The 11,068-nt window shown below is 49.0% G+C and overlaps 1 protein-coding gene across 1 annotated transcript; it reads right to left on the reverse strand.

Moving 5' to 3' along the window:
* Positions 1–1,503: 1,503 nt before the first annotated feature.
* NDUFAB1 (NADH:ubiquinone oxidoreductase subunit AB1) lies at positions 1,504–8,124 on the reverse strand. The gene is made up of 5 exons (XM_049789241.1): positions 7,919–8,124; positions 5,012–5,134; positions 3,383–3,470; positions 2,206–2,305; positions 1,504–1,675 (listed from the first exon to the last, which is right to left on the reverse strand). Exons 1-4 carry the CDS (start codon positions 8,087–8,089, stop codon positions 2,214–2,216), a joined length of 474 nt encoding a protein of 157 aa, XP_049645198.1. The 5' UTR covers positions 8,090–8,124; the 3' UTR covers positions 1,504–1,675; positions 2,206–2,213.
* Between the last annotated feature and the right edge of the window lie 2,944 nt (positions 8,125–11,068).

Genomic DNA, 11,068 nt, shown 5'->3' on the forward strand with positions numbered 1-11,068 from the left:
TGATTAGCCTTGCACGCAGCTGACCAGGATTCAATCCTTAGCACCACATATGGTCCCCTGAGCATATTCAGCAGGAAGCTCTGAACACCATCAGGTGTGGCCAAAACAAAGTCAAGACGATGAGTTCCTTGATTCCCTTCAAGTTGTGGGAAGTGGAGGGGATCCCCAACTTCTGCTTCATAGCCGGGAGGACTCAGCTTTGAGGATCAAGTTTTCTTGAATTCTGTGACCTTTACAATCTCTTTCTTCCCTTATCTCTCCTGAGAGAACATTCCCTGAATTTAGCTCTTTTTATGTCTTTCAAGTTGTGTTAGTTTTGGGGCTACACCAGGTGATGTCAGGGCTTACTCCTGAATTATACTCAGGAATCACTCCTGGCAGTGATCAGGGGACCATGAGATGCCGGAATCAAACCCGTTTAGTGCCATCCACACTGTATTGCTCTAGCTAGCCCCTTAAGTTTCTTGTTTGCACCTTGCCTCCTAGACTAATTTTAAACCCTGGTATTTTACCATTTTGTTGTTGCTGTTGTTTTAACTGTTTTCCAGTCATCCAATATTGACTTGTACAACAGCCAGCTTGGGGATTCAGCCAGCCCACAACTCTTTCCCCCCCTTAGGACATACTCCGTATGGTGTGACATGTGACTCCCTATAAGGAAACGGTTGTCCCTAACACATCTCCATGATGGAGTCTCATTTCCCCACAAACCTTCCTTCTGCAGTGGGTTTGCCACTCAGTAGCCCTTAGGATTTCTTGTTTGTTGTTGGTGGTGGTGGTGGGGGATTCAGGTGTTTACTCAGCATGCTTGATCCCCAGCAATGAATGCCCTCCAATCACCCTTGGGGTAGTCCTGGTGGTCCCCAAATTGCCTGAACAAGATATTGCTGGGCCCCAGTTGATCGGTCACACTGTCCCAATGGACTGTTCTCTGGGAGTAGCCTCTAGGCCCCATAAGCTTAGGTACTTAAAAAAAAATCCTTGGGCTAGAAATGTGCAACAAATGCCTGCTTGGCTGTGTGAGGCCCTTTGTTTGATCCTCAGTTCTGTGGCTTGAGTACTCCTGGGTCCAGGTCCAGAGAGGAAGAGTTACCACACACATAGTATGTTTGTTTTGGGGTCACTCCTCCGATGGGGAGACTATGAAATGCCAAGAATGGAACTCAGACCAAGCAAGTATGGTTGCTCTGCCTGCAGCATTTGCTCTGGCCCAGTCCTCTCCCCCAATTTTAGGCTTGGGTATTTAAATTCATATCTAGTAGATACTCAGCCTGTTAAGCTCTGTCCCCAGTGTAATTTCCATCTTAATTTTTTGGTTTGGTTTGTGTCTGTTTTTTTCTTTTTTTGGGGGGGGGAGTGTGTTTGAAAAGAAGTGGCTGAGTGCAATTATACTTAACCATTGAACCAGCAGCCCCAGCTGGCCAAGAACCAAACCTCCTAGAGTCTTTCCTGGGTCCCCCAAACACTGCTTGGGAACCTTCCCCTTAAAGAAAATAAGATGAATAACAATTTGTTTCATAGATTTATTTTCAAAGGGAAAAAAAGCCATTTAGACAATTTAAATACAAGTCAAAACAGAATTACTCCATCCACGTCAGTGATGGTGCAGTGCCAGTGTGTCCTCACCGCCAGGTGCCACGGGTACTTGTTGGATCTTCTCAGTGAGGAAAAGGGTCTGGGCAAGACAAAATGAGTTCAGGAGTGACTTTTGGTAAAGGGTTGAGCACAATCACCCCCCCCCCCAAAAAAAAAAAAAAAAAAAAACCACAATTTTTCATTCCTCACTTGTTCCTCCCAACAGACCAGCCAGGAGGAGCCTGCTCCATTAAGCACTATGCTGAGTACTGTATTCTCTCTCCTTGTCACCTTGACCAAAACAAATTCCATGGGGAAACCATTGTTCAGAGTAATGAGGAGGTGATGCTTGGGAGATTGTTACCGGGGCAGGGCTGGGGGAACACGGAACCTTGCCCAAGTTTAGGGCCCTGCCAGAACAGGGTGTGTTGGGGAGGGAGGGTTGTATGTGCTATATGCTGGTGTGATGGGAGTGGGTGAGAGTCCTGCCCCAATGAAGAAGCTGGTCACTGCATGTCCCGAGAGCTGCATTTACATCCACGAAAAACTCTTCTTTTTCCCAGTTCTTCCCATGTTTCCGAGAGCCATAATAGGGAGATTAATTTTGAGTCAAGATGCCCGAAGACTTACCTGACGATTTATTCATACACATCCTTCTTGTCTGCAATGTAATCTACGATTTCTTGTGGACACATTAACTTTTCTGCATCTATATCAGGAATTTCAAACCCTAAGAGGAAAACCAGAACAGAGTATGATTAAGAGCAAGTCATCTGTGTTTGAGATGCCCTAACAGTCCCTTGACACCCACAAGGGCATCAACTATCCTGCAACCAAAGCCTGTTTTAGTTGGGAAGCAGTTGGTTCAATGTAAACTGGGGTCCAAACTGGATTAGCCAACCAGCATCTTTCCAGAAAAAAAAATATTACTCTATGCCCTCCTGGGATATCAGTCTCCTTTAAGATAACATGCGTGTGCGGATGGGCCACACCTGGCAGCACTCAGGGCTTACTCCTGGCAGGCTCAGGAACTATATGAGATGCTAGGGATCAAACTCGAATCAGCTGCGTGCAAGACAAATGCCCTACCTGCTGTGCTATTCAACCCCAACCTTTAAAATAACTCAAATCTCCTGCCTAATTGCATCTGAGAATACTTTTCAATACACTCCCCAGTATCTCCCAGGAAAGACACCGCCTAGTTTATAGCCCTGGTCTAGACTGTGGACTGCCTGCCTCAGGGTGCACAATGATGGTTCTAACTTTTTCTTGGAGGGTGGGGACCCTATGGAATATCGGGGATGGAACCTGGGTTGGTTGCATGCAAAGCAAGAGCCCTTTCTGCTGTACTATTGCTCTGGCCCTGATTCTAGTTTCTTAAAGATCCAGCTTACATTCCAGAATACCTACCCACCTGAAGTATGAATTAGAACGACTGTTAGCCAGTTGGTAATACCAGACTAATGAACCCTAGAACCTCCTGTCACTGCAGGATTGCAAAACACCCAATGTTCATTCAGTCCCCAGTCCCCCAATTCCTACTTAGTTTGGGGCCTAAGGAAGATCTTGTGTGCAACTGACCAGGATTAAATGCGGCTTTTACGACTTCAGGGATCAGCTCCACTCACCCATCTTCGGGCACAGCCAGGCCCTTCTATGGACACAGTCGCTAAGTCCCCTAACCCAAGTCTGGCCCACAGGACTTGTCTATCCTACAGGGCTTTCAGAGCCAGACCCCCAGTTCTCCCCACAGTGCTTCTTGAAGCTGAATCTATCCACCTCATTCAGCACACATAGCCCATGTTACCGAATTCGTCTTCCATGGCCATGATAATCTCCACTTGGTCCAAACTATCTAAGCCCAGGTCTTTCATGAAATGCGAATTGACAGAGAGCTGCAAGGAAGGACAAAAAAAAAAGGCATCAGTGCATGTTCAGGCCCAGCACTGTGTCATGAAGGATGAGGAACCTCTGGGAGGGGGTGGGCGGGGAGAACACTTGCTCTGCATGTGTAAGGACCTGGGCAGAGCAGTACACAACAGGGGTGCACACCAAAACTTCAATGTCAACAAAGTCACCAAAAGATAAAGGGGTAGGTGCTGGAATATTTTGTGGCTGAAACTCAGTCATCAACAACTTTGTAATTCTAATTGACAATGATTCAATTTTAAAAATAAAAGAATTATAAAGTATTTTAAGGGGCCGGAGCAATAGCACAGCGGTAAGGCATTTATTTGCCTTGCACGCGGCCAACACAGGACGGACCCCAGTTTGAATCCCGGTATCCCATATGGTCCCCTGAGCCTGCTAGGAGTGACTTCGGAGTGCAGAGATAGGAGCAACTATATAGTGCACGGCCAGGAGTAACTCCTGAGTGCTGCTGGGTATGACCGGAAAAAAAGAAAAAAGAAAAACAAAACCTACAAAACAAGACCAACAGAAAGCTTTCTTTTGGGGGGGCCACACCTGGCTTTATATTCAGGGATCACTCCTGGCAGGGCTTGGGGAACCCCATGGGATATTGGGCATTGAACCTGGGCCAGCCATGTGCAAGGCAAGCTTTATCCACTGTGCTTCCCCTTCTCCCCCCAGGGGAGTTTTGTCTTCAGAACATATCCTGCTCTGCTCAGCAGCTAAGCTCAGCTCTTTCTAGTCTCCCAGGCCCAAGAATTCTTAAACCACACCAAAGAAATGAAAAATAGCATTGGGTTTAAGACACTTGCCTTACATACAGCCATGGTTCTCCAAGCACCACCAGGAGTGACCCCTGAGCACTGCTGGGTATGACCACCCTCCAAAAAAATTAAAAGTTGGAGCTCACTAAGGGGTCTGAGAGAAAAGCAGGTAGAGAGTTTGTCCACACAGCATCCCACATGGTCCCGAAGCATCACCAGGAGAGATACTGAGTGCAGGGCCAGCCAGGAGTAATCCCTGAGCACCACCAGGTATGGCCACAAAACAAAAAAATAGGGGCCAGGGATGTGGCTTCTATGTATATTCCAGGCTCTGGGTTTGATAACAACCACATGGTCCTGGAGCAGTCAAATATGCCCCACACAACCAGAAACCCCAAAATCCAAGGTACAGTTTGCAGAGGATGGTACTACATGCTAGTAAAGGTAGGCAGTGTAAATCACATGTCATCACTTACACGCAACTGCAGGAGTGTCCTTCACCAGGCAGTGGGTATCTGGGCAGATCTCATTGCACCCTCTCAGGAAAGGGCAGAGTACTGGGACCAGGAGACTCCTACAAGTCCACTTTAGCCCCTCACAATTGTTGTCCTGGCTGGGACTCCGCCCAGCAGTGCTCAGGGATCAGTCCTGGTTGTGTCTGGCACTATATACAGTGCTAATGATTGCACCTTCCCCGCCTCTGAATTTTGTAGGAGGGGAGTAAAGTCCCTGGAAGAGAAACCATGGAAACTCTCTATTACCTTTTCGGGGTCTATTTTGTCGTAGAGCTTCAGCACATAGAGAACACGGTCCTTGATGCCCTCTAACGTCAGAGGGGGCGCATCGCTGTACTGGCGGCACAACTGTGCCAGCCTGCCAGGGACCTGAGTGGGGCAGAAGAAATGGGCACATGAAGCCAGTGTTTTTCCTCCAAAAGCCAGTAAGGGGTTTGGCCTCCTCCACCTGTGTCTTTAGGCCATGCTGAGTACCAGCCCACCAGGGGTAGTCTTGAATCCCCCAATGAGTTCAGCGGCAACAGCAAACATGGCACCAGGCCCAGAATCTCTGCAAGCACATCCCTCTTATTCCTACAATCCAGCACACTAAGGGGCAGAGCAAGAGTTCCCTTGGGACTTGGTACTGGGGAGTCTGCAAGAGCACCTTAGGAATGCTGTGGCCTCTCTAGATGACTGAGACCCTCCCAGGCCAATGCTAGTCTGGCTCTGGCACTGCCAGGGGTGTTCCTACGCATGGCATATAGGTCCACTGAGCACTAGGTGTCGGTCCAGTCATCCCTTGCACAATAACAATGAAAACTCCAAATATATGGCCTCCTGTCTTTTCCAAACAGGCCTCAGCATCACCATTCTGAAAACATCAATGCCGGGAGGGAGGTTTCCAAGTCACAACTAAAATGAAGCATGAAGGATGGAGAGAAAGGGAAATGGCGATAGTGGTGACAGCTGTGTCTGTACAGATCAAGAAATGGCCCAGAAGGGCCAGAGCCATAGGATATCAGGTAGGAAGGGCACTTGCCTTGCACATGGCCAATCCTGGTTTGATCCCTGGCATCCCATACGGTTCTCTAAGCTTGCCAGGAGTGATTCCTGAGCACAGAGCCAGGAGTGACCCCTCAGCAAAGCCAAGTATGACCCAAAACCAAAACAAAAAGAGGCCTGAGGGTGCTTGCATTGGATGCCTCTGACCATGGATTAACCCATCACCCACCCTCCCGCAGCCCTGCCAGGAGTGACCTCTGATGGCAGTCAGAAGTAAGCCCTGAACACAGAAGGCTCATACCTTCTCCCTGCCCCCCAAAAGGAACATGATGAGAAGAAGAAGAAAGTCTGGCCTGTGGCAGTCAGTGCTGAGAGGGAGAAGCTGGGGTGTCCTAGCCTGGTTAGTGAGCCATTCCTTCATGCTCCCCACTGGGCCCACTCAATATCAGCTCATAGGAGGACCTGGCCAGAGCCGGCGACACCCAGGGAAATGAGGGTTCTCAGCTTGGAGGCCTCTACCCATTCTGAGGTGGGTGACAGCAGGCACAGCTCAGCTTTTGACTACCTTGGCAACAGGTTCCCAGAGAGCCCACCTGGAGGGCCCAGAACTCTTCCCAGGAGACAAGTTTGTCGGGTGTCTAGCAACATGGTGGGCAGCAGCCTAAGGGCTCATCAGACCAGTTCTGAAACCACAGCTCCCACTGTGCCCTTTTCTCTTCCAACCTGTGTGACTGCCCAAGCACTTCCACATCTTCTCCAGGACTTCTAACAAGATGCAACAGTACAACAACCCCACTACAGGATGGGTAGACTAAGGCAGAGAAAGGTTTGGTGCGAGCCTCCTGTTAGATCTCAGCTGGGTTTTGTATGTGGGTGTCCAGGCCATATTTAAGTGCTCAGGGGCTACAATGAGCTCAGTGCTGGGGTTGAGGATACACAGCTCTGTGGCCCCCTGGCACTGCTTAGCTGTGAGGTTAAGGGTATGTCCCCAGGCACCTAGACAGGCTACTGTTCTTGTTTTTCTTCTTTCTCTGTATTTTCTACTTATAGTTTTAGGAGAGCTTCTTCAGCATAGGATTTTCTTCTTTGGAGGAGGATGTTGAGGGTGAGGGGGGTGTGAGTGAAGACAAAAGGAGTGAGGAGTGGCACTGCTCAGGGTCAGGTGAATAGGTAGGTTTTCAGAAGGCTGGGAATGAGCAATCATTTCAAGGAGGCGAAGGAGGGGCTTCAAGACTGAATTTCTCACCAGACCTTGGGCATCTAGCCTACCTGCATTTCAGACACCAGGGTGGGAACTCACACACAAACAAGGGCCAGAGACCATAACGGGGTGAGTACAGGCTTTGCCTGTGAGAAGCCTAGATTCCATTTCCCTATCCCCAAGCACCACTTACTTTGGGTGTGCCAGACACCCAAACCAAAAAGCAACCCATGCCTCCTCCCGTAGAAGGAAACCAGAAATGGCGATGGTGGTGGCAGAAGGTCACAAAGAATCTTGTCTTCTCTCGACTACTCAGGTGCTGTGCATGTATGCGGCTGCTCGGACTGAAATTCACTGGTGTTCAGAGCGAGTTACAGTCCCATCAAGATTTCATGAGACGAAAAGTTAAAAGCACAGTCTGTTTCTTGGCCCAATTTCTCAGGGATCGGCAACAGGCAAACAGAAGGAAATCAGAGAAATCAAGGGGTGGGGGGGAATGCTCTCGAGGAAGCTACCGGCAGCTTGCATTGTCCACTTTGCACCGTTACTACTCGCCCCTGGCATGCGCGCCCAGACTTTACGCATTAATCGCTAGGACTCCCTGCAAGCCAGTACTTTGTGGTGCACCGGGTGCTAGCGCTGCAGAACCCCTGCACCCCGTTGTAAACCACACAGGTCGAGTCTTCGGGGTTTTCAGTATCAAGGGCTGAGCGGCGCAAGGTCACGCAAGTGGCCCGAGGTTGCAAAGTGGCGGCCTGACTCCGAGAGCGTGGAAGGGACGGCCTGGGTTCTCGGGAGAGGGCTGGGGCTCGACGAGGTCACCGGGTCACCGGGGATCCCGCAGGGGTCAAGCCCGCCCCGCTAGGCAGAGGGACAGACGGCGCGTCCCTGGGCCTGCCCCGATCCCTCCCCGCACCCGGGTCCGCTCCCTGACCCCTGCAAGCCCGGTTAAAGTCATGGCGAGTCACCTGCGCGAGCGGCGCAGCTGGCCGCGGCGGGGCCCCGGGCCTCGTCCGGGTGCCCACGGGACGCAGGAGGTCGCTGAGCTGTCGGGTCGCGGCCCACGTAGGGAGCCGAGGCAGCGGCGCCAAGGCCGCGGGCAGGCGGCGGACACAGACGCAGAGGACACGAGCCGCCATGGCTGCGCCGACCCAGGATGCACTGCGGCGCCCTCCGCCCCGCCTGCTGCAGGTCGGCGCGCGTCACGCTGCGTGCAGGACTCGGCGCCTCTGGCGGTGGCGGCCCCTAGCGGCCCCTGGTGGCCTTGCAGCTTCGCGGCCCTTGATTCGGCTTTTGGGTTCCCACGTGCCTGTCTGTCTTTCCTGGAACCGAACTGATTTTGTTGTTGTTGCTGGCTTCTCTTTTTATGGGCCATCCCGGCGGTGATGAGGATTGATATTTCCACTGCACCATAGCAGTGGGTGCTTCGATCAAACCAGGGCTGGCTGCACGCTGGGCAAACTCCTTACTAGGGTTACTTAGTGTTTGGCTTAATAGTAACTTAAGTGCATTACTAGGTGTTTGCCCCCTGCAGTTTTCCTAATAGATTTTCAAGATAATATATATTTCTCTAGGTTCTTTTTTATTTATTTTGATTTGGGAGCCAAAAGCAAGGGTTACTCCTATTCCTGTCGGGCTCTGCTGGACTTGGGGGGAGGGCATATGGGATGTGGGGATCCAAGCAGAGTTGGCTCCTGCAAGGCAAGGGTACTGTCCATAGTACTATCTATCACTCTGATTCTTTTTTTCTTTTTCCTTCCTTCCTTCCTTCCTTCCTTCCTTCCTTCCTTCCTTCCTTCCTTCCTTCCTTCCTTCCTTCCTTCCTTCCTTCCTTCCTTCCTTCCTTCCTTCCTTCCTTCCTTTCTTTCTTTCTTTCTTTCTTTCTTTCTTTTTTTTTTTTTTTTGTGGTTTTTGGGTCACACCCGGCAGTGCTCAGGGGTTATTCCTGGTTCCAGGCTCAGAAATTGCCCCTGGCAGGCACGGGGGACCATATGGGACGCTGGGATTCGAACCGATGACCTCCTGCATGAAAGGCAAACGCTTTACCTCCATGCTATCTCTCCGGCCCCTCTTTCTTTCTTTCTTTCTTCTTTCTTTCTTTCTTTCTTTCTTTCTTTCTTTCTTTCTTTCTTTCTTTCTTTCTTTCTTTCTTTCTTTCTTTCTTTCTTTCTTTCTTTCTTTCTTTCTTTCTTTCTTTCTTTTCTTTCTTTCTCTCTCTCTCTCTTTCTTTCTTCCTTCCTTCCTTCCTTCTTTCTTTCTTTTCTTCTTCCTTCCTTCCTTCCTTCCTTCCTTCCTTCCTTTCTACCTTCCTTCCTTCCCTCTCTCTCTCTCTCTCTCTCTCTCTCTCTCTCTCTCTCTCTCTCTCTCTCTCTCTCTCTCTCTCTCTCTCTCTCTCTCTTTTAATGGGGGCGGTTCTCCATCTAGCAATGGTTTGGATACCAGGGATGGAATCTGGGTCGGCTCCTGTGCAAGGCAAGCTCCCCACCCACTATGCTATCTCTCCAGCCCTAAATATCTATTTTTCCCCTTGGATTTTGGAACACACACGGCTTTGCTCCTGGCTAAGTACTCAGAAGTCACTTCTGGTGGTGGTCAGTGTACCCTATATGGTGTTGGGGATCAAATGGGTTGGCTCCGGGTAACCCATTTACTGTATGCCTTCATCCCAGCACTGTTTGAGTCCTATATTTGAGATTAGAGATCAGAATGAATGAGAAAGTCAAAACTTTTGTTTTTTGGTTTTGGTACCACTGAATTCAGATATGTTCAAGGCTTACTTCTCCTGGCTCTGCACTCAGGAAATCACTGTGGCAGTGGTTGGGGGACATATGAGATGTTGGGGATTGAATCTAGGTGGGAGTATGCAAGACAAATGCACTGGACTATTTCCAGCCTGAAAGTTAACACGTTTTTGCAAATGTATCAAGGGTAATTATAAAATTAGCCTAAAATCCTATACTATAACTAATATTACAATACTATATAGCATATATTGTATATATATGAAATACTATAAAATAGTTAAAATACTATAACATTACAAATATCTTAGCAAATTAGTTACATTTTAACTGTGTACCTTCAAATATAGTCTCAGTAATAAGCAAGTACTTATAGTTTGGGATGAAATGTCCAACCATATGACTTCAAAAAAAAAATCTCTGACTCTCGGTCTCTGAGGCAAAGGCAAAGATGATCTAGTCAGTACAGTTGTGTTGTAGAGGCCAAGTTATTCTACTAATAAGATGAAAAGGGGAGATCAAAAGTGAGCATAACAACAGAACTTCAATGGTCTGAAGGGATAGTACAGTGGGCAAGGTGCTTGCCTTGCATGCGGTTGACTGGGTTCAACCCCACATTGGTTCCAAGCCCATCAGGGGTGACCCCTGAGCATATAGCCAGAAGCAAGCCCTGATTACTGTGAAGTATGGCCCCAAAACAAAACAAAAAAATCCAAAAAGTCACAGAATTTTTTTTGTTTTTTTTTGTTTTTGGGTCACACCCGGCAGTGCTCAGGGATTACTCCCCGACAGGCATAGGGGACCATATGGGATGCCGGGATTAGAACTGTTGTCCTTCTGAATGGAAGGCAAACTCCTTACCTCCATGTTATCTCTCTGGCCCCTTGTGTTAGTTTTGGTAGCTATGTGAAAATAGAATCTTACGGGGCTGGAGAGACAGCACAGTGGTGTTTGCCTTGCAATCAGCCGATCCAGGACCTAAGGTGGTTGGTTCGAATCCCGGTGTCCCATATGGTCCCCCATGCCTGCCAGGAGCTATTTCTGAGCAGATGGCCAGGAGTAACCCCTGAGCACTGCCGGGTGTGCCCCCCCCCTCAAAAAAAAGAAAATAGAATCTTATAATAGCATAAAGAGCTACATTGCAGTCAGGAGAGTCAAAGGGGTGGAACACAGGCGTTGCAGCTGCAGGCCCTGCTTCCATGGCAAATCCAGCAGTGATCAGAGCAGGGAGCAGCCCTACAGTGCTACTGAATGTGGCCCCCACACCCCTACAAAAAGAGAGGACATTGCATATTGAGATAAGTGAACTGAGATGAACTCACAATATTCTAAATAATATTATTCAGTTTTTATAAGTGGGAAATAATTTAGTTCCTG

This window comes from Suncus etruscus, chromosome 15 (genome assembly GCF_024139225.1).
Source record: "Suncus etruscus isolate mSunEtr1 chromosome 15, mSunEtr1.pri.cur, whole genome shotgun sequence".
In the NCBI taxonomy this organism is placed as follows: domain Eukaryota; kingdom Metazoa; phylum Chordata; class Mammalia; order Eulipotyphla; family Soricidae; genus Suncus; species Suncus etruscus.

Excerpts from the sequence above, each read along its gene's own strand:
- NDUFAB1 (XM_049789241.1), bottom strand. The coding sequence starts at position 8,089 with ATGGCGGCTCGTGTCCTCTGCGTCTGTGTCCGCCGCCTGCCCGCGGCC. Across the intron at positions 3,471-5,011 it reads ACAAAATAGACCCCGAAAAG|CTCTCTGTCAATTCGCATTT; the intron begins GTAATAGAGAGT and ends CCTTCCTTGCAG. Across the intron at positions 2,306-3,382 it reads GGCCATGGAAGACGAATTCG|GGTTTGAAATTCCTGATATA; the intron begins GTAACATGGGCT and ends TTTTCCTCTTAG.